This window comes from Bombina bombina, chromosome 5, assembly GCF_027579735.1.
Source record: "Bombina bombina isolate aBomBom1 chromosome 5, aBomBom1.pri, whole genome shotgun sequence".
NCBI classification, from domain to species: Eukaryota; Metazoa; Chordata; class Amphibia; order Anura; family Bombinatoridae; genus Bombina; species Bombina bombina.
Window position 1 is genome coordinate 364,956,725 of NC_069503.1, and position 24,216 is coordinate 364,980,940.

Below are 24,216 nucleotides of genomic sequence, written 5' to 3' on the forward strand. Positions count from 1 at the left end.
ATGACAGCCTTCCAGCATTACATGGTCTTGTTAGAAATATGGCTAGTCATACCTTAAGCAGAAAAGTCTGCTAACTGTTTCCCCCAACTGAAGTTACTTCATCTCACCAGTCCTATGTGGAAACAGCAATCGATTTTAGTTACTGTCTGCTAAAATCATCTTCCTCTCACAAACAGAAATCTTCATCCTTTTCTGTTTCAGAGTAAATAGTACATACCAGCACTATTTTAAAATAACAAACACTTGATAGAAGAATAAAAACTACATTTAAACACCAAAAAACTCTTAACCATCTCCGTGGAGATGTTGCCTGTGCAACGGCAAAGAGAATGACTGGGGTGGGCGGAGCCTAGGAGGGACTATATGGCCAGCTTTGCTGGGACTCTGCCATTTCCTGTTGGGGAAGAGATATCCCACAAGTAAGGATGACGCCGTGGACCGGACACACCAATGTTGGAGAAATGTAATCCTAGCTAAAAGTACATACAGAACACATACAGAAGAACACATACAGAAGATATTAGAAGAAAATACTCCAATTGTTGGAAATAATTATTGTGGCATCACAAAATCCATTGCCTTTCTTCCAAACTTGTAGCGAGAAAGAACGTTAGGAGTTGTCCAAACTCCTTCCTGACAAAGCTCAGATGATGGTGAATCTGCTTCCATTGTCCAGGATGTCAAGACAGTTAATAAAATAAACCCTGAGATCTTCATGAATTGGAATTCTCATTAAGTGATATTTCTTGACTATGTATTGTACTAAACTGAAAACAATAGCTTTCTCAGGGGAAATATCTACTAGATATCTGTGGAATAATGGATAATGAATGGGTTCCTCCAAACCATGTCTGGACAGTAAGAGGTAAAGGTTCAAAATGTGCTTCTAGGTGTTTTTTAGTACTAGAGGTAGATCACAAAGTGGTGTTTATGATCTATTGAAAGAACTGCATGACAAAATGTCCTTGTATACCTCCTACGCCTGTGAAAGTCCAAATAGAAGATACTTGTACATTTAAATACCATGAACTTAAAGAGAAATTCCAGCCAAAACTGGAATCAACATGGATCATGGATGCATTTTAGTTTTGAATAGCAGCATTTTTTTAATATACATGTATTAGTAAAAATGCTTCTACTAAAAGCTAAGTTGTTTTCAAATGTGTATGTAAGTATGCACCATGCACGAGCATTTTAAACATCACTTTCTCAGAGAGCATAAAGGTGCTTGTATCATCTGGTAACGACTCAATGTATTAATTGCTGACATGATACAAACCCCTACTGGTGCTATGAACAGCTGCAGTATTTTAAATGCTGGTGCACTGAGAATATACAGCTATCCTTCACATGCACAGAAAAATGTTAACACAAAAACAGTGATACGTTTTACTAGAAGCATTTTTGCTAATACAGGTGGCCCACAGCTTCAATTTGCGCCGTTTCAGAATAACAACCTTTTTTCAGTCATGTGACTGCTGTTATTGAAAAGCAGTGCACTAATTAAAATAGCCAGTAGGTGGAGCTGTCCGCTTGTGTTGCAGCAAAGTTATGCAACTTAGCAGACTGAAATTAATCTGTGTACACAGAGCAGACCAGACCTATCGAGCAACAAGATCTAGCAGCCACTTCCCTATTATCTTCCTGTCCAACTGCTTGAGGTGAGGGTGCCTAACTCCTTAATCAGTCCAGATTGAAATGCATATAATAGGTACAGACCCAATATTATCTAACATGCTAAACTGTTTGCAGAAAAAAATGTTTTTATTCATTAAACTTAGTTTGATCATACAGTCTGTTGTGTGATTATTTAATAAGGTTTATAATGCTGTTTATCATGTAAAGTCTTCATTTAAAAGCTTTAAAAATAATGTATTAGGTGTTACTTATGACAATTTTGAGAGGGGTCTGGAATCTAATGCCCTCACTTCCCATTGACTTACATTATAAACTGTGTTTCAATTTACAACGGTTTCGATTTACAACTATTACTTCTGGAACCTAACCCCGGAGAGTAAGCGGAGGGCTACCTGTACATGTATATTGCAAATATGTTTCTTTTCAAAGATATACTTGATCTATGTGCATTTCAATTTTGACTGGAATATCCCTTTAAACCGTGCTGAAAGTCAACATGCAAGAACTTTAAAACATGACATAAATTTCACATCAGTTGTAGAAGATAATTTGTTAAATTATCCAACAGGAAAAGATATCCCAGACATAGTATGCTGAAATAGATTTTTATTAGTTCTTGGGGAAAAGTTACAATTACAGGAGCAGCAATATCTACTGCAGGAACCATGATCATTCAGAAAAAATGTGCTAAACTGAACTTCTAGGAATTAAAAAAGGATACTTGATAAAAAGTATCAATGTTCTTGGCCAAAATGGGATAATTGCAATTTCTTTCTCACAGAATCTGAAGAATTAGTGATATTGGGAGTAATACATGAATCTGCCCCACATCTGAGAAAAATAATTTACCCCCATCAACTAATTAGAGGGGGATTGACTGAAGAACTGAGGTACTTGATTATTCCAGTTGGATGTCATCAAATGCACTTTTGTATAATCTTGTTGTTTTGTTATCTTGTAGAGCACCTTAAAGTGAAGCTGCCATTCTGTTTAATGCGTTCAGACTCTGCTTAGGTAATAGATCCTGTAGTTCAGATTTACAGGGTGATCAGCTATTATTAAATTCTTCACAGGGCTAAAAAGAATAATAAAGTCATTATTTGAGAACTACTTTCCTTTCCTTTTGAAGACTAGATGCTCCCCAGTCCCTTTGTTGAAATGTCTCTTTATTTGCATACAAAAGGTCAGAGAAAGGGATGCCCCTGTTGAGGCTGTGTGCCAATCTAAGTATTTTAACATATGGAAGAAAAGGAATCATCTGGAAAAAATGATCTTCTAGTTATATTTTTTTCAGGGTGTACTGCTGCATTGAACATGTCTGTCATGTTGCCCAAAGGCTATATGTATAGTAGACGTTAGTTTTTCCAAGATCTTTATCTTTGCCTTGGTCATGAGAACATTATTCTGCAATAACTGGAAAGGTATCAAATTAGATAAAGAATCATATGTAGTAGCAGATAAACAATGCCTTCTTTAAAATTGAAAACTATTCCCAGAAAGACTCATGTATTGGGGTCATTTGAATTTTCGTTATGTTTGTAATCCAGTCATAACATTTCAACACTTGTTCTATATGTGCAATGAGCAACTCTGAGATAGTAGTGGAATATAATTCCCTTGATGCTAAGGAAATGCCTATTAAAAAAAGTCACAAACTAACAATTTTGGGTTCCCACTGAGAACCAAATGTACAGTGAATGACTTCCACTGGAATGTGGAAGCATAACAAATCTTTGGAAACCAGAAATACATTCACTGTGATCAACTTTATGACAATTGAAGTTCAATCATACTCTTACCCAAAACATTTGGGCATGTGCACTATCATTGTGACCTACTGAATTGAAATTAACCATTGCTTACTATACCCTCTACTTATGGCTTCCATATATGATTTCCCACCTTGTAAATTAAATATTTATCTGGGGCTGACATACTGTTAGTATGAAATTGCATATGAGTTCTGTAATTAAACAAAGTTTGAAAGTTAGTGGCAAAAAATGTCCTTTAAGAAATCAAGGTAATTAATAATTTCCCAAATAATGGGACATCTCATTTAAATGGTTTACTCTTAACTTCAAACATGTTTCCCAATGTTCTAAACAAGTCTTACCTAATCAGGTTATATCATGTTCTTAACATTGTTTTAGCAGTTCATTTGCAGCGTATCTGAACAGGAGATTGACGTTCAACCAATATGATTAAGTAGAAGCATAGCTTTCCAAATCCAATGCACCATTAACACTTTTGATACATTTGGAGATAACAGATGGCTCAGATGCATCAGGAGTATCATTAATAACAGTGTCACATTTAGATTTAGAATATGAAATATGGCATTAGAGAGAAAAATAAGTATTTAATAGCCACATAAATACAAACACCCACTGCTTCCTGAGCCCAGACTAACCCACATGATAATCAGTTTTTGGTTGGCAAAGTATTTTGTGTATGCAGAGCAGGCTCCTCTTATCTGGAAACATGAAGAGTGGCTAAATCAACAAAAGCTTTAAACATTTATCAAAGTAGTGCACACCTCCAAGACTTGAGTTTACGGAGCAAGATTGGAAAATCCACAATCAAAACCATCAAAAAGTGATCTCCTTACTGGTATTTAGTGGAAAATGTATGTCCCCTCTGGTAGAGCCACTACGTATGTGCCGAAACATACCTTGTGTGACTATGTGTTTTTATCCATGCTATCACATGGGAAAATAAGGTAGCACATGCAGGAGCCCCATTCCAATGAGGGAGCCTAGAAGCTTCGCTGACATTGCCTGCAGCCAGAGAACCCTACACAGTGGAACTCATGTAGGAGCTCATTATATTGAGTTTAAAAGGAGAGAGGGGAAAGAGGTGACATGACAGAAAACTTTAAATATGTGAATGGACATAATAAAGTGGAAGCTGAAAGAATTTACCACAAAATCAAAGGGTTGCAATCTTAAATCACAGAGTAGCAGGTTAAGGAGAAATGGGAGGAAGCAGATTTTTACAGAAAGTGTGGTTGTTATATGAAATATACTTCCAATTTAGGTTGTAAATGCAAGGACTGTAAAATAATTGAAAAACGCCTGGGACAAGCATAAGGCTGTCATAAGAAATTAAGTACTTTTTTATACTGCACAAGTAATATTGGTAGACTTGAAGGCCTTTTTGGTTCTAATCTACAGATTATTTGTTTTTATAGCCCAGGACTGCCTCCATGCAATCCAGTAAGTAGAAATGCCCCCTACAAGGTTAGAGGCTTAGTTCTTTCTATTTTGTGATGGACAGAATTAAGAATGAGGGAAAATCTATAAGGGGAGCCATCTTTAGTAAAAGGGGGAGTGTCAATTCTGTCCAGTACCCTAAACTAATAGTCTCCCCTTGTGAGTTTTAGCCAAGTGAGCCAAAATAAAGCAAATGTTATTGTTAATAAGGTCAATGTTGTGGTTATTTAGTATGAAGGTGCAGAAGGATTGTAAGCATGTGCACAGTAAGCGAAATGCTACAAATATTGCTTTACGACATTGGCTCACAAGAAACTGGCCTGGCAAACTTTGTTTGTACATAAATCCCCAGCAACCAGTAGTACTCCGAACAGAGCAGCCATATTTGCTAATTCAAAAAACAAATAAAACAAAAACAAAACATGAAAATGCTTGTATGGGGTGGGCATTTTTCTCGTATCTTAGATGTCTTGGATGACATCAGTAGTTCCAGTATTAAAAATGCTAATTCAGAAGAAAGAAAAAACACTTGACATACCTGCCCTGTTCCAACTTCTCCACAATAGATGACATTAGCTCCCATGCATGACAATAACTCTTGTGCAGCATGAAACTCCTGCTCCACTCCACCAACCATAAAGGTGAGGTTTCCAGACCGGGCAGCTCCAACACCTGGCAACAAAAAAGAAATAAATTATATAAATAAATAAAAACATAAATTATGCTTACCAGATAATTTCCTTTCCTTCTGTACAGGGAGAGACCACAGCTGCATTCATTACTTGTGGGAATATAGAACCTGGCCACCAGGAGGAGGCAAAGACACCCCAGCCAAAGGCTTAAATACCTCCCCACTTCCCTCATCCCCCAGTCATTCTGCCGAGGGAACCTTGAACAGTAGGAAAAATATCAGGGTGAAAAAAGGTGCCAGAATAAACAAATTAAATTTAGGGCCGCCCATCTGCGAACACGGGAGGGAGCTGTGGACTCTCCCTGTACAGAAGGAAAGGAAATTATCTGGTAAGCATAATTTATGTTTTCCTTCTTAATACAGGGAGAGTCCACAGCTGCATTCATTACTTGTGGGAAATTATACCCAAGCTACAGAGGACACTGAATGCTAACGGGAGTGAAAACAGAAGAGGCGGCCCCAAAACTGAGGGCATCACAGCCTGCTACAAACCCATTCTCCCGAAGGCTGCTTCAAACAGAAGCAAAAAGGAAAAAGAAAACAATGCTAGGAGGACCAAGCAGCCGTCCAACAATCAGAACCGTAGAGATCTCATGCCAGAGACTGAAGAGGACGTCACTGCTCTCGAACGGAGCCATAAACCTCTGAGGAGGCTAGTGTACCGCTGACTCCTAAGTCAAGTGAAAAAAACACACCCCTCCACTAACAATAAGGAAGTCAACTAAACCTCCAAACCCTTGCACTTCCCAGATACGATATACAACAGAAAACAAACTGTCTGTTCTAAGGTAGTCTGAAAGGAACATCAAGTCAAGATTCCCTTTCCCCTTAGAAAAGGAATATGACGCATTATGGCACGCAGAAAAACTATCTACAGGCAGAATAGATCATTGAAGAAAAACTTCAAAGACCACCTCCTGCACAGGTACAAAAGTAACCTGATGCAAGCTCACTAAAAATAAAGTCTAAACTCCAAGAAGGAGTAGTAGATTTTAACTCAACGACCTGAACTCCTGGAAGTTCAATGAGCCTCTGGAACAGGAGAATAAACAGGGTATCTTAACAACTGCTTGTGAGTCTACATTCAATGAGCAAGGAACTGCAGCAGGACTTAATCTGTAACCTTCCGCTAGCTAGGCAGCTAAGCTAACCATCAGGCTATTACAGCTAGCTGCCTCAAAAAGTTTGCTCGAACAAGTAGCTAGCTAGGAAGGCCCTTTCCCAAATCATCCTGGAGGAAATAAAGAAAACCCCTGGAATTAGATAGAGAGCCAAGACAATCTAGGTCCTCCTGACAAAGGGTGGACCTCCAAAGATGACAAGGGACCAGCTATGTGCTGAAGGAAAGGACCGAAACCTTTCAGAAAGAAAACCCTCTCTCGGCAAAGACCAAGTGATTTCTCGCAAAAAACGCCTCAGAGGAATAAGATCCCATGACGCAAAGGGGTCTTGACTCAGCAGATCCTTGCGACAAGGTAACGCTCATGGCGGCGAAGCCCTTAAACCGCAAAAACTCGCGGGCATAAGCAGGGCAATCAGTCTCACTGACGCCTGCTCCTGCTAGTATCGGTCCATCCTCGACAAAGAGTGACATGGCCGAAAGGAAGAAGGTCAGATTAGACCGTCCAAGCACTGTTAAGGATCTATTAGCTCTGTCTGAAGATCCCTACCCACAACTCCTTAAGGGGAAAAAAAAGGGATAGGTACGGGTGCCCGAGAATCTCGATCGGCATCCCCATTCAGATACAAACATTCAAAATCCTTCAGATAGTCAGATCAAAGGAATGATTGTAGAGAACATCCTTTCCTGAAGGGCACGATCATAGAGAGGATCTCTGACAATGATCCGTAGTGGGCCTCTGCCCACCACCGAACTTGAGACCCTCCCAACTACGTAGGAGGAACTCTCTGACTCTGAAAAAGATCTACCCACTGAGAGGTCCCAACTGATAGGAACCCAGAATACCAAAATCTCAGAGCAGAATACTCGGCTGAGAAAGCTTAGGAATAATCGGAAGGAAACTCCTGATCCACGGACCCCCATAGGACACACTCTCCCCACTGACAGGGAAGTGACAAAGTCAAAAACGCCCCGGGACCACTCACCACCTTCTATGACCCAGACAGGTACACACTCCCGGTCACATGGTGCATCATGCAGGACCGCCCCTAAGGAAAAGCGTACCAGCTTAATAAAACTACGCAGCTCTCAAAATGAAAAATAACCTGTACATTTCGTATTAGCCTATGGGCCCAAACATCTCTTACACATAAGCAGCCGAAATCACATAACAAATATAATTAAAAAACCCCACTGTTCAATAATCCCCCTCAAGAGATATTAACCCTTAATTCCATAAAGATAAATGAGTCCCACTGTGACCCTGTCTTCTATCGTTAACGTGTGTAAAAAATGAAACTATCTTACCGGAATCTATGCCATGGAACAGTAACAAGGTCTTTCAAGTTTGACAGATTGTAGCAGCGCTTCTGACATGGATTTGAGTGAAGAAAGCAGGCAGCGAAACTCATCAACGCTGATTGCTTAAGGAGCTGTTAACATGAGTCTGGATGGTTTCGCAGAAAGACTCTCCATCTCCAGACTAACTTTCATCAATGCTCTCACTGAGAGGCTGACATAACTACTTAAAACTCCAGTCCCATCTCGAAGTGCAGATACCCTTTATAAGGAACTACTCCGAAATCATCTGCACTTCTCTGCAAACCTTGTGTGACGAAAGGCAAAGAATGACTGGGGGATGAGGGAAGTGGAGGAGGTAATTAAGCCTTTGGCTTGGGTGTCTTTGCCTCCTGGTGGCCAGGTTCTATATTCCCACAAGTAATGAATGCAGCTGTGGACTCTCCCTGTATTAAGAAGGAAATCAAGATTTCCAGTGAGCATTGCCATCATAACTAAAAAAAAAGTGTATAGATAACGTGTACTATTGAGTTACCCTTCAAGACAAAAAAATACAACTTTTATCTAGTATTAATTAATTAATTAATTAATTCAAAGCCATAACTTTTGCCTAATACTTCCCAATGCATGTGTTTAATTGGATTGGACATGGATGTTACAAATAAACAGCTAGGATAAAGAATTAAAACGTTACTGCAAAAAAAAAAAAATGTATTAGGGGAAGAATTCTGCACCTTTTTGCTCATTACCACAATTGTTATAAGTTAAAAGTTTGCCACTTGGTTCCCCTTTTTTATGATGCATTTCTGGAAGAGGCCCCATTACCTTTATTTTAAGTAAGCAATAGTTTAATATATTTAATGCATCATACAAACACATTTATTTAAGTTGTTTTGTCTTATTACTTGTTCTACAACAACATAAATTATGCTTACCTGATACTTTTCTTTTCTTCAGATGGAACGAGTCCACAGCTGCATTCATTACTTTTGGGAAATAAGAACCTGGTCACCAGGAGGAGGCAAAGACACCCAGCCAAAGTCTTAAATACTCCTCCCACTCCCCTCATCCCCCAGTCATTCTGCCGAGGAACAATGAACAGTAGAAGAAATATCAGGGTGAAAAGGTGCCAGAAGAAGATACAGACGCCCCACATAAAAAAAAAGGGTGGGGTAAGCATAATTTATGTTTTTCTTCATAAATGGAAAGAGTCCACAGCTGCATTCATTACTTTTGGGGAAAACAACACCCAAGCTATGGAGGATACAGAATGAAAAGACGGGAGGGTACAAGAGACGGCCCATTCTGGGGGCACCAGGCCTGAAACCACTACCCAACAAAACCCTGCTTCGTCGGAGGCCAAGAACATTGAAAGGAAAAAGCCCCAAGGACACTGACCCGCAGATAGTCCGAAAGCCTACTAGAGACTGCAAAATCAGACTCAACTGAGCCAACAGTCCTCTAGGAGACACCGTGGCCCAGTGGTCGGCCCCCAACCACACACCCCTTACTAGCAAAGGGAACACCAGGCCAAAACTCTCAAGGGACAGGGCAAGAAAAAAAATCAAAGGAAATCGAAAGGACACCGCAAAATTCCAAAAAGGAAGACCCCTAGAACGAGCCTAGCTCATAAAGACCCAAATGGGTCTAAAACAAATAAGGGGAGGCAACGCCCAGACCAACATAACACAAGGTCTAGGACCAGGCATCTGAAAAGTGTTTTTTACTCTCAACGTCGAGTGGAAGCAACGACACGACAACTGAAGACTTATCATCAAGTTGTCAGCACTTAGAATACTGAAGTATTCAACACAAATACGTGTAGCAGACCCAGACGAGGTAAACACCAGAGTCAAGAACACGCAGCCATCAGCAGGACGACCCAAAGAGAGAATACTTTACTAAGAAGTAAAATGCGGCTAAATAAGATATCGGAGTGTAAAAACTCCAAGACAGAGGCACCCTCTAGGCAATCCCAGCCGCCAGAACACATAGGTCCCAAAAGGGGAGAAGTAGAGAACCTCAAAACTACGCACATTACACCCCCGAGGAACAATAATCTCAGGACTTATTCCCAGCCGGGCCAGTCCAAGTGTCAGTAGGTCTGAAACAGGGGAATAGAATAACCCCGACACCCGTTCACAAAAGAGGGGAAAAAATGGCTCCAGCCATTCCAGAGAGCTCAGGAACCCCCCCGAATCTCCATAAGAAAGTCAACAAGGCCGAAAACCCAAAAGAGTCAAGCAAAGGCCCATCTCGACGAGCCAGCAAGACTCCAGATAGAACAGAACAACCCAGAGAGCATGCCTCTCTCCACATAGGTTAAACCCTTTGTTCCATCCCCTGAATCTAGGAAAAGTTCTAAACAAGGCCTCCATAGACCAAACCTACCTAAGAAAAAGGGTGCCATTAGCAACAGAGCACCTACCCACAAGACACAAGGCCACAGACTGAAAGAGATCACGCTCCAACGCAGATGAACCGGGAAGGAATCCCCTGAAAACTTAACGCACAGAAGGGTGCATTAGCTGCAGCGGATACCCTATAACCCTTCGACTGCAGAACCGCAAAGCCATCAGGTTACTTCAGCAAACCCTACAAGGGAAACCGTTGATTGAGCATAGGCAAAGCTAATGAGTAGCGGCACCCAGGAAATCTGGCCAATCGTGACCGTATCTACTAGCCAGACCGAAAGTCATAGCCCGAATTCCCGGAATAGGAGAACCCCCGTACCCGCCCTAGATCCTGAAAAGACTGGTAACAACCCGCAACGGGATCCACAAGAGAAAACGCTGAGCAAAAGCCTCAGCAACAGGAGCAACCAGGGCGATGACAGGTTCGAGCCCCTAATTGTTTAAAACAAACAATAAATTGGAAATTGAAACACACCGTCTGACATAGAAAACAGAACCACAGGGAGATATTAATGTAATATCTAGGAGAACCCGAACACCTCGCAAGTCCCGACCCAAGGAAGAGACCACCTAATGCCGAAGTCTAACGCTCCAAAGGAGCTAAGGCATCTTGAACCAAGATGCTAGAGCTCATAGGCGTTCGACTGCCACAAGATGTCTAAAGCAAGGGGTACCACGAGGACAAGGTCACTCAATCAAACGCTAGTCTCCACCTCACCATACGAGACAGAGGAGTACCTGAAACCAAGGATGCAGAGCGTCCCCAGATTTGGAAAAATCCTAAGAAGAGTCCAAAAGAACTCTCTCGAAGGGAAATTCAGGTCCCCAAAGGAGACCCAACTCACATGGAGGAACAGACAAAATCCAAAGGGTTTTAAGAAGAGAGCAACCCTCTCCCTAAGGGAAACCCAGGGCCCCATAAGAAGACCTAACCCACATGGGAAAGTCCAAAGGTCTCACTGACAAGAGAACCACGGAAGGAACAAGTCCAACAGGACAATTCCTAGAGCCTTCAAAAGGCCAAATCACCTTAAACCAGCGGTAAGGATGCGCTAAACTCCCAATCCTCCCACATGAGGAAGAATACTCTAGGTCCCGAGAGAATCTGAAGCAAAAGGAGTGACGCAGTGGAACGCCGCTGACCCGGTCAACCAACTTGAAGGCTCAATAAGGACTGAAACAATCCTTCCAGCCTCACGGACCCACAAGTCCTCGTTAGAATGCTTAGCTGAAACCTGTAAAATAAAAACAAGAAATACAAATAATAAAGTAAGCACTCAGCCACGAGACCAGAAGCTCTGAACCCAAGCAGGACCAGCCTGCAACAGGGCCATAACTGTCAAGCTGCCTAAATCCTCCCTCAGAGGGGAAGAGAATAACAGACAAACATAGGACTAACATGTCCCGTAACAACTTCCACAGAAGAAAAAACAGCGAGAATCGAACCCAGAGATAGTTCCCGAAGGAAACATATAACCAAAATAAGAGACATCCTAACCGGATAAAAGAAGATATAAGGCAGCCCATAGGCAAACGCCTAAGAAGAAACAGGCATACCCGCAGGACCAGCCTGATCTTCCAACAAAAACTGGGAAGGATCTTAACAACCGACAATCAGGAGATTATGCCATAGCCACACATCTAATGAGGTGAACCATTCGAAGCAGAATACTGCGGATTCCCGTATCCGTTAAGGATAGGATCCTCTGATAACTCAAAAACATGTCTGAGTAAAACGCGAAGGCACGCTATTCTGTAACGAAAGGCACAACACTCAGGGACAGCTACACCCACAGGGAACTGTATAGGCCCACCTAAGGCCGGGAGACCCGGGACAATCGGGCACGAGCACAAACGCAAATAAATGTATGGGCTTTGCAGACGCATAATCACCAAAAATATGTGAAAGCGAAAACGAGCTGCAACCTTCCGGGGGGGAACAAGCCACCCTGTAAGGAGGTATAAACATAATCTGGGTTACCCGCATGTGAAGCAGTAGGGAGCGGTAGGGAACTCGCCTCTCGGAGGACAGAACCCCCAGAGGCGGATGGCTCAGCGGACACTTGATTCCCGAGCCCGAGGAACAAGTAGCTCTAATACGGCATATCCAACATAACTGATTGACCTGTGTCAAAGGGGCCAATTTGCATTCTTCAAGAGTCGAAGAATCTGAAACTGAAATTTGAAAAGTCTCAGCATCAGAATCCTCCATAACTGGATAGAGAATATAATAATATGAACTAAAGAAAAATCTAAACGGCACCTGACACCCACAATGGCTGTGGCACTCACCACCTCATAGAACCAGACACTAGCAGACCCGAATTTTTCAGTCGCCACACGGTCAGGAATGCGGAAATGGAAGACCAGAACGTAAACACGTCCAGTCACAAGGTGAACCGTACAGGCCAAAAAAAGCACACCCAACCATAAGGTTGCGTCACTTCCAAAGGCCCCTATGTTCTAAGCCAAGAGCCCAGTTAACACTACACATAAGCAGATTGAATCACATAACAAACATGATTTAAAAAAACCCTGTTCAATAATCCTCCTCGGCAGATATTAACCCTCGATTCCAAGAACCAAAGGAGCCTCAATGAGGCCCTATTTTTTTACTTAATAAGTCCAGCAGGATAGTACCTTACAGGCAACAAATAAGATACAGTACATTCAGATGAAGTAACATGAAATGATCTTACCGGAATCTACGCCGTGGAACAGGAACATGGCCCTTCAAGTGTGACAAATAGAAGCAGCGCCTCCGCCATGGACTTGAGAGAAGAAAGCAGGCAGCAAAGCGAAGTTCGACAATGCCGATTGCTTGTGGAGATGTTAATATGAGTCTGAATGGTTTTGCAGAAAGACTCTCCCTGCATCTCCGGACTCTAACTTTCATCCAGGCTCTCACTGAGAAGCTGATAGGATTACTTAAAACTCCCGTCCCATGTCAAAGAGTACTACCCTCCATAAGAGACAAAACAAACTTCTGACACTTTTCTGCCAACCTTCTGGGACAAAAGGCAAAGAATGACTGGGGGATGAGGGGAGTGGGAGGAGTATTTAAGCCTTTGGCTGGGGTGTCTTTGCCTCCTCCTGGTGGCCAGGTTCTTATTTCCCAAAAGTAATGAATGCAGCTGTGGACTCTTTCCATTTATGAAGAAAAATACATTTTACACATTCTCTTTTACATATCATAGGTTTTGGAAGTTCGTTGTTGTATATATGGCTTTACTGATGAGCATAAAATAAATAAAAAAATAAAGTAGTTGTGGTTTGTATGGTATAAATTACCAGTGGTATAATGCTTCTGAAAATTATTTTGTAAATCTCTGGAAGAAAACATTTTAATGGAGAGAGACAAAATAACATTTAGACAAAGGTACAGCCATAACTGCTGGCAGAGAGATAAACCTTTTGGTGTATATAAACGCACTTCTGGCCCCAAGTGGAAACGGGCGCTTATCCAATCAGTGGCGCTAGTCACACAAACCAGCTGTGCAACTAGTACTATTGATTGATACAGCTGCAGTTTCCCCTCAGGAACAGCAGTGCTCTGTGCCTCACAAGTGGTATGTTTACTATGTGTTTAATCCCTTTGTGGGGGTTAAACAGAGTTGAACAGAGAAACACAGGGTCAATAGTGACACAATGACATATTAAGGGCTAGACAAACCCAGGCACCAGGGAGCCACTGGCACCTTAAAATTAGGCCCTAGTTTAGAGTCCAATGACACCCATGGGTGCTCCCCACCTCCCCTCGCCAGCCATCACTAGCTGCACCTAAAATTTAGCTTGGCGAGTCTGGATCCTTTCTTAGCTTTCAAAGCTGTGAAATACAAATCCAACTTTGTTATTATATAATGTATGTGTGTGTGTGTAAAATATATATATATATATATATATATATATATATATATTTATTTATTTTTTAATTATGCTATGTATTTGATCAAAAGAGCAAGATGACTGGTTACCACACTTGCAAACTCTTTCATGAGTAAGATAGAAAGTTGCTTAAAATTACATGCTCTAACTCCTATTATCAAGTTTTCTTTGTTCTCTTGGTATCTTTATTTAAAAAAAAAAACAGAAATCTAAGCTTAGGAGCAAGCCCATTTTTAGTTCAGAAACCTGGGTAGCACTTGCTGATTGGTGACTACATTTATACCCCAATCAGCAAGCGCTACCCAGTTGCTGAACCAAAAATGGGCCGGCACCTAAGCATCAGGATGACCCAGAGAGAGAATACTTTACTAAGAAGTAAAATGTGGTTAAACAAGATATCGGAGTGTAAAAACTCCAAGAAAGAGGCACCCTCTAGGCAATCCCAGCCGCCAGAACACATAGGTCCCAAAAAGGGAGAAGTAGAGAACCTCAACTAGGCACATTACACCCCTGAGGAACAACAATCTCAGGACTTACTCCCAGCCGGGCCAGCCCAAGTGTCAGTAGGTCCGAAAGAGGGGAATAGAATAACCCCGACACCCGTTCACAAAAGAGCGGAAAAAATGGCTTCAGCCATTCCAGAGAGCTCGGGAACCCCCCCCCGAAACTCCATAAGAAAGTCGACAAGGCCGAAGACCCAAAAGAGTCAAGCAAAGGCCCATCTCGAGGCGGAGCCAGCAAGACTCCAGATAGAACAGAACAACCCAGGGAGCATTAGCACATTTAAGCAATCCCTAAAGAATAAAGAAATCTTCACTAGCGGAATAACCAGAAAACTTAAATTTAACCAAATAGAAGAAGCAGCAGCCATACCAGCAATAGAAACTGCTGGCCTATTAATAGAACCCACTTGCTGGAAAATCCTCCAGGAAGGTTTCTTACTAAAGTCTAAATGATCTACAGACTTATCCCTCAGCTACCTTAGGATCATAAAATCTATAATTAGCAAAATCTCCTTTTAAAAGTGAACGAATATGATCGACTTAAAACAAAAGAGGATGTCTCTGATTCAAGATCAGGGAAAGACCCCAGAACATTAGAGAAAACCTCTTTGCCTGTAATTAAATATCACAGCTAACCTTTACACATGATCTAAGTCACCTTAAAACTTTTTGGATTACGCTGCACCACCCCTATGACATCACAGTTCATTTTAATCCTCCCAAAACACTAAACTGCTCGGTTATGAAACAAGCTTATAATTGTTATTTGTCTTGCATTAATACTGAGAAACAAGTCATTGTTGAACTGATCTTGCAACGCTTATCCTACCTCCAAATTATATTGGGGGAAAACTACTAAGCCTAACCTCATTGCTACAGCGTTAGCACTTTCACAATCGCTTCCCCCAAGCAAGTGCTGGGAAGACAGTGTAGCTGCAGCACAGCCATACAGCTCAAGCAGGAGGAAGACACCAGAGACTTAAAAGGATACTAAGCCCAAATTTTCCCTTTCATGAATCGGATAGTGCATGCAATTTTAAGCAACTTTCTAATTTACTCCTATTATCAAATTTTCTTTGTTCTCTTGCTATCTTTATTTAAAAAGCAGGAATCTAAGCTTAGGGGGCGGCCCATTTTTGGTTCAGAACCTGGGTAGCACTTGCTAATTGGTGGCTAATTTTTGGTTCAGCACCTGAGTAGCGCTTGCCGATTGGTGGCCACAAAACAGCAAGCACTACCCAGGGTGCTGAACCAAAAATGGGTCGGCTCCTAAGCTTAGATTACTACTTTTTCAAATTTTATGTCTGTGTGCTGTATGTTATGCACCTGTTAGCAATGAGTGTCCACATACTTTTGTCAATATAGTGTATATTGATAGCAAATATTTTAAAGTCTGTGTCATTCCATTATTAGTATTTGTGTCTGAAAACTCTCCAAGTGTGTTCAATGCAAGGGGTGTAAGAGAACTTCCAACTCTACAGCCTACCACCATTACTAAGAGGGATGTAATTAAGACACTTATGCTTGTGATCCAAGTTACCAGGGCTATGCTGCAAATCCCTCTAGTGTTACTAATAAAGCTGCTTTTTATTATTCTTTTTTTTTTAAACAAAGCAAAACAAAACACTAAACACTTTGGAAGCTGAAGGATTAAGCTTTTTTTGATACTTGTTAGCTTGATTTATAAACAAGCTACATGTGCAATTAAAAACAGAGCTACAAATCCACCTGATAAGGAAAGCCACTGAGGACAGCAACAAGCTGGTTGTCTTACGTGTTCAATAAAGAAAGCAGGAAGCCAAAAGTTTGCTTGCGATACACATATCCTAAAGCCTATTTGAGTACATAAAATACACATAGTTTAATACTTTAGTGGCCAAATAAACTACTTTAACATTGGTATTTTCTCAGTGCCATTAAAGGGACATGAAACCCACCATTTTTCTTTCATGGTTCAAATAGAGCTCACATTTTTAAACAGCTTTTCAATTTACTTCTATAATATACATTTTCCTCACTGTCTTGATATTATTTGTAAAAGGAGCAGCAATGCCTTAATGGAAGCTAGGTAAATACATCTGGAAAGCCAATGACAAGAGGCATATGTGCAGCCACCAATCAGCAGCTAGCTCTCAGTAGTGATTCTCCTGAGCCCAACTAGGTGTGCTTTTCAACAAAGGATACCAACAGAACAAAGCAAATTAGATAATAGAAGTAAACTGGCAAGGTGTTTAAAATTGCATTCTCTATATGCTTAATTGTTCCATGTTACTATCCCTTCAATATAACTGAATGAGAAATTAAATATCTAGAATGACACCTAAACTATATTTATTAACAGCCATAATTCCAAATAATCTTGCGACCTAAAGCAAATTAAGTTGACAATTCAAACCAGATCTTACAAATGAAATCCACTATTATGCATCATAGGTCAAACACTTATATCTAGATTACATGCTGCTAAATAGCTACAGAGAGCCATTTATTAGCTAAAATTAATGCTGACAATGGCTCTCAGCCAGTTCATTTCTGACATCTGCACTCCCTTAATTGTGCAAACAATTATGCGACACAGATAAGAAATAAATTACCAAACAAAAATACATAAACACAATAAATATAATCAGAAATTACATCCATCTTGGCAAGACGAGTATATTAATACTGGTATTTTTTTCAGTATTGTAGAAATGCCACTATGTGAGATGTTTTGTTTTTTTATTCTTATTTTTAGGAATGTGCATTTGTCTATTTCTGCAGCAAACGACTGACAAATATGGTGGCTTCCAGCAGCATTTGGCTACTTTCAAAACCGGATTTCTGGGAGCCGTGGAATCTCCTCTCCACGATGGAAATTAAATTATCAGGTAAGCATAATATATGTTTTCCATCTAAAGGGGAGGAGAGTCCATGGCTTCATTCATTACTGTTTGGAAACATATACCCAAGCTCTAGAGGACACTGAATGAAACTGTGAGGGTAAAATGCGGACCCCAATCTGAGGGCACCACAGCCTGCAAAACCTTTCTCCCAAAAACAGCTTCTGCAGAAGCAAAAACGACCAGGTAACCGCCTTACAAATTTGCTCCATAAAGGCCTCATTCTTGAAGGCCCAAGATGAAGCCACAGCTCTAGTTTAATAAGCCGTGATCCTCTGAGGAGGCTTATGTCCCGCTGTCTCATAGGCCAAGCGAATTAAGCTCCTCAACCAAAAGGACAAAGAAGAAGAAGAGACTCTCTGCCCCTTGCGCTTCCCTGAATACACCACAAAAAGAGATGTAGACTGTCTGAAATCCTTTACAGCCTGAATACAGAACTTTAAGGCATGAACCACATCCAGGTTATGAAGTAACCTCTCCTTAGAAGAAGAAGGGTTAGGACACAAAGAAGGAACAACTATTTCCTGATTGATGTTACGGTTAGACACCACCTTGGGAAGAAATACTAAACCAGTGCGAAGCATGAAAAACCAGATAAGGATGCTCACATTGCAAGGCAGCCAGTTCAGATACTCTGCGTGCAGATGCAATGGCCAACAGATAGATGTGACGAGTGACTGGCTTCCTTGCCTGAATTAGAGTATCAATCACACTGTCAGAAAAGCCTCTCTTAGCTAAGACTAGGCGTTCAATCCCCATGCAGTCAGCCTAAGAGAATCGAGATTTTGATGTTGAAAAGGACCCTGTTCCAGCAGATCCCTGCGACAGGGTAACCTCCATGGCGGAGAGGATGACATCCCCACCAGATCCGCAAACCACGTCCTCCGCGGCCACGATGGAGCAATCAGAATGGCCGAAGCTCGCTTCTGTTTGATGCGTGCCATTACACGAGGTAGAAGTGGTAACGGTTGAAAAATGTAAGCTAGGCTGAACCCCCAAGGCACCGCTAAGGCATCTATCAGCTCTGCCTGGGGATCCCTGGACCTCGACCCGTATTGCGGTAGCTTGCAATTGAGATCTATCTCTGGCGATCCCCACCTGAGACAAATCTCCGCAAACACTTCGGGGTGAAGAGACCATTCCCCCAGATGGAAGGATTGCCTACTGAGAAAGTCTGCTTCCCAGTTGTCCACACCTGGAATGTGAATCGCTAAGAGCGAGCAGCTGTGGGACTCCGCCCACTCCAAAATCCGAGACACCTCCCTCATGGTTAGGGAGCTCCATGTACCCCCCTGATGGTTGATGTAAGCCACCAAGGTAATGTTGTCGGTCTGTAATCTGATGAAGCTGAACGACCCCAGAGGAGGCCATGCCTTCAGAGCATTGTAGATTGCTCGGAATTCCAGAATATTTATTGGAAGGAGAGACTCCTCCCGGGACCATTTTTCTTGTGCCATCCTGGCACCCCAAACAGCTCCCCATCCTGCCAGACTCGTGTCCGTGCTCACAATCTCCCAGGACGGTCTCAAGAAGGATGTCCCCATGGACAGTTGTTCCGGACGGATCCACCAAGATAGGGAGATCCGAGTCTGATCATCCATGGATATCTGCTGAGATAGATCTGAATGATCGCCGTTGCATTGTCTCAACATGCACAATTGAAGAGGCCCGAGATGGAACTTGGCAAATGGAATGACGTCTATGCTGGAAACCATGAGTTGGATCACCTCCATATACTGAGCCACCGAGGGGCTTGAGGAGGACTGAAGGGCAAGAAAAGAGGACGCAATCTTCCTGCGTCGATGGTCGGTGAGAAATATTTTCATGGACAGAGTCTATTATTGTGCCCAGGAACTCCACCCTGTTGCTGGGAACCAGGAAACTCTTTCCTGAGTTGATCTTCCAACCGTGAGATTGGAGCAAAAGAAGAAGAGCCCTTGAATGATCCACTGCGAGGCTGAAGGCCTGGATTAGGATATAGTCCAGATAGGGCACCACAGCAATGTCTCTGGATCTGGCCACTGCAAGTAGCGCCCCCAGAACCTTCGTGAAGACTCTCTGGGCCGTCGCCAGACCAATGGGAAGGGCCAAACTGGAATTGTTGGTCCAGAAACACAAATCTTAGGAACTTGGAAGTGGTCCCTGTGAATTGGCACGTGAAGGTAGGCGTCTTTCAAATCTATAGTTGTCATGAACTGTCCCTCTTGAACTAGGGGCAGAATAGATCTGACCATTTCCATTTTGAAAGATGTAACACTCAGAAACTTGTTTAAACACTTTAGGTCCAGAATCGGGCGGAACGTGGCCTCCTTCTTTGGAACCACAAAAAGATTTGAATAGTACCCTAGACCCCTTTTTGCTTGGGGTACTGGTACAACAACACCGAGAGAGGAGAGGTCCCTCACACACTCTAGAAAGGCCTCTCTCTTTTCTGGTCTTGAAGAAAGGTTTGACAGGAGGAATCTGGGCGGATGGGACCTGAACCCTATCCTGTAACCCTGGGCGACAACTTCCAGAACCTAAGGGTCCTGAACGTCCTGCAACCAGGTTTCTGAGAAGAGAGATAATCTGCCCCCTACTTGGGCCGCAGACTGGACGGGGGCTGCCCCTTCATGCCGATTTTGTCACGGCGGGCTCTTGCTCTGCTTAGACTTGTTCCAAGAATGAGCCAGCTTCCAAGTTCCCTTGGACTGGTTCGCTTTCGCAGCGGGCTGCTGGCGCTGGGCCTTGTCCGCATGAAAAGGACGAAAAGTAGATCCTTTAGGCTTAGCCTTCTTATCCTGCGATAGGAAAGCTTCCTTGCCTCCTGTAACCATGGATATGATTGAATCCAATCCTGGACCGAACAGAATCTTTCCTTGAAAAGGCAGGGACAACAGCCTCAACTTAGAAGTCATGTCCGCAGACCAAGACTTTAGCCACAGAGCCCTGCAAGCTAAAAAAGGAAAAACCTGACACCTTAGCGTTCAGGCGAATAATTTGCATATTGGCATCACAGATGAAAGAATTGGCGACCTTCAGCACCTTAATCTTAGCCTTATCTCGTCGATGAAAGTCTCCCCCTCGACCATTTCACACAGGGATTCACACCAATATGTTGCAGCTCCGGAAACCGCGGCTACGGCCGCTGTCGGCTGAAAAACAAACCCTGTATTTTGAAACAATTTCCTTAACATGCTTTAAAACTTTTTATCCATGGGCTCTTTAAATGACGAACTATCCTTGAGGGGAATAGTTGTCCGCTTCGTGAGCATGAAGATAGCACCATCCACCTTAGGGACAGTACCCCACAGCTCAAGCTGAGAGACCGAAACGGGGAACAGTTTCTTAAAGGAAAAAGGGGAAAAGGAAAAGGAAGAACCTAATTGCTCCCATTCATTCTTAATATTAGCTATCTTAACAGGAACCGGGAAGGCCCGAGGCACCACCCTGTCCTCATATACCTTATCCAGCTTAGGAATCGCAGGTTCCTCCGGAAGCTTTGGTTTCAGAACCTCCAGAGTAGCAAGAACTTGCTTCTGCAAAAAGCGCAAATTCTCTATCCTAAACCTAAAGTCAGGCTCCGACCCAGAAGGGGCCTCCTCCAAAGAGTTGGAGTGGGCCTCGTCATCGTATAAAGCCTCTGATATTTCCATAGGCATAGACAACCCCTGGGCCAGGCCGCCATGATACGCCCTACGCTTGCGCTTAGCAGAACGTGGTAAGGCATGGAAAACTTTCGATACCGCCGTTTGCAGTTGATCCGCAAAATCGGACGGCCAAAGAATCTCTCCGCAGGAATAATGGTTGGACCCTGGGGCACTGCATGTGCAATTGGAGATGAATGCAAGGAACGCACCTCACGGGACGGGGAACCCTCAGAGGTGGACGGCTCAGTAGTACTAGACATCTGTTTACTTTTAGATGTCGTAACTTTATCAAGGCATGTGAAACATAGTTGAGCAGTCTGTTCTACCAGAACCTTCTCACAACCAACACAGGAATGAGACCTTGTTAAAGAGGGAGAACCCTCTAACGTGTCAGAGTCCTCCATAGCTTGCGCCCTTATTACGGACTAGATTAACTTAATAAATAGGCACCTTTATAACCTCCAATGGTCGGGGTACTCACAACCTCCTATGACCCGGACTACAGAAACCGTTTCCTCTCCTGCGCCGCTGATCAACAGAGGAAGATAGATAGCCACACCTTGTCACATGGAATGCCTGGCAGAACCACCCCTGCACTAAGGAGAAAAACGCGCCAAAAAATGGCAGCGCAATACTCCCATAAGTAACCTGAAAGTTCCACACATTGCCAGAGCCTCATCTCGCACATAACGCAGCAATGACACAACAATATTATGTATAAACCCCCCTGTTCAATAATCCCCTTTCCAGGAATATAAACCCTTGATTCTTTGAAAATAAAAGGCGTCACACTGTGACCCTGTCTTCCATGATATCATTATGTAATAAAAAAATGAAACGATCTTACCAGAATCTATGCCGTGGAACAGGAACAAGATCTTTCAAGTGTGACAGGTTAGTAGCCTCGCTCCTGACATGGACTTGAGTGTAGAAAGCAGGCAGCAAAACTCGTCAACGCTGATTGCTTGTGGAGCTGTTAATATGAGACAGGATGGTTTCGCAGAAAGACTCTCCCTGCATCTCCAAGACTCTAACTTTCGCCCAGGCTCTCACTGAGAAGCTGACAGGACTACTTAAAACTCCAGTCCCAATGCGAAGAGTACTACCCTCCATAAGAGACTACTCCGATCTTCGGGACTACTCAGCCATCATCCTGTGACGAAAGGCAAAGAATAACTGCGGAATGAGGGGAGCAGGGGAGGTATTTAAGCCTTTGGCTTGGGTGTCTTTGCCTCCTCCTGGTGGCCAGGTTCTTAATTCCCAACAGTAATGATTGAAGCCGTGGACTCTTCTCCTCTTTAGATGGAAAAAAAAATCTGGTGCTGAAAACTGCTGAATGCAACAGACTACGGCCATTTCCGGCATTTATTTCACTAACAATGGTGAATGCCAAAATTATACACATCCCTATGTTTAACTGCTGCTCTTTCATATACATGATACAAAGTATTTAAGGAATAAATACATTTAACAGTCTATTCTCCCCAGTTTAAAAACAGCAATACAATGGATCCTGCCTTTTAGTTATCGACTAGTAAATAAGCACTGATTTCACAAAATACACCTCAATGTTGGAAAGCATGTCTCAAACAGATAGAAATCACTTGAATGAAGATATAAGCAACATAAGGCTCAGAAACAAACTATGTCCACTGTAAAAGTTTTACACAGCTTACATCTCTGTTGAAGTGAAACCGGAAGAAACAGTCATGTTAAATTAAAGGGACAAGAAAACTAAAAGGTTTTTTTAAAATGCACACACAAAAAACACAAAACATTTCATTTTACTTCTATTAAAAAAAAAAAATACTGCTTCATTATTTTGGTATCCTTTGATGAATGAGCAACAATGTTTTATTGGGAGCTAGCTGAACATAGCAATCAGCCAACCGCAAGAGGCAAGTGTATGCGTAAATAAGCTGATAGCTCTCAGTAGGTGTATTGCTGCTCCTGAGCCTAACAACAAAGGATACGAAAAGAACAACGCAATTTAGATAATAAGTAAATTGGAAAGTTGTTTAAAATTGCGCTATCTGAATTATTAAGGACATTGTTTGGGTTTCATGTTCCTTTAAACCATATGCATGCAATGTTATTCTAATACATTTGTAAATACCCCATTAAAAATAGTAATTGCTTTAGTTTTTATGATTGCATATTTAGATGTTCTGAGAGATGAGGCATTAGTGTAATATTACAGTAGGATAGGGAAGTGCTCTGGACGGCTCTTTTTACATGAAAATTGTAGAGAGAAAACTATTTAAAAGGGACATTTTACGCTAAATGTTTCTATAGTGTATATGACAGAACAACAATTAAATGTGTTCAAATTATGTTGAATTTTAAAAAGTCTAGGTTTTGCGTTTAATTTTTTTCATTTAAAGCAAAATTAACAGAAAGTACAATTGATATTTTGCTTTATAATGGTTATTAGATGACTAAGATAACTTCCAAAACGTTTTTGACTCACAGGAATATACCATATTCAAAAAACAAAACACAAATACATACAATTAGATTGAACCAAAAAATCTGAGTATCATTTCATCTAACTGCAAAAAATGTCTTTCAATGGCTTATCTGCCAATCAAGGTTAAAAGTATGGGGATTATTAAACAATGTTTTGCTGTGGCCTATGTTGAATAGCCAACTAACCATCTTTACATTAATATGTGCCCTAAGAGTAGCTATTAAATATACATTTGTTGTGGTAAGTTACCTGAAATTCCAGTTAAAACAATGACTGTTCATAAGCTTTTGTAATTCTGGCAATTATACAAAAATAGGATATTGTTTAGAAAGATACAACAGTCCCAGTAACAGGGGGGAAACAAATACATAAACATAATCTATGGGAAAAATAAACAAACAGAAAAAATGATCTTGTTAAATCTCTATTTGAGATTGCTGCAAGCCAAATACCTGCAGATATATAGCGAGTGC

At 41.9% G+C, this 24,216-nt stretch overlaps 1 protein-coding gene across 1 annotated transcript in view; it reads right to left on the minus strand.

Moving 5' to 3' along the window:
* The window catches only part of HIBADH (3-hydroxyisobutyrate dehydrogenase), a 345,089-nt gene that overhangs the window by 109,216 nt on the left and 211,657 nt on the right, over nucleotides 1–24,216 (minus strand). The window contains exon 5 of the mRNA XM_053714182.1: nucleotides 5,389–5,522. Coding sequence (XP_053570157.1) covers nucleotides 5,389–5,522 — 134 coding nt within the window. The remainder of the gene's footprint in view (nucleotides 1–5,388; nucleotides 5,523–24,216) is intronic.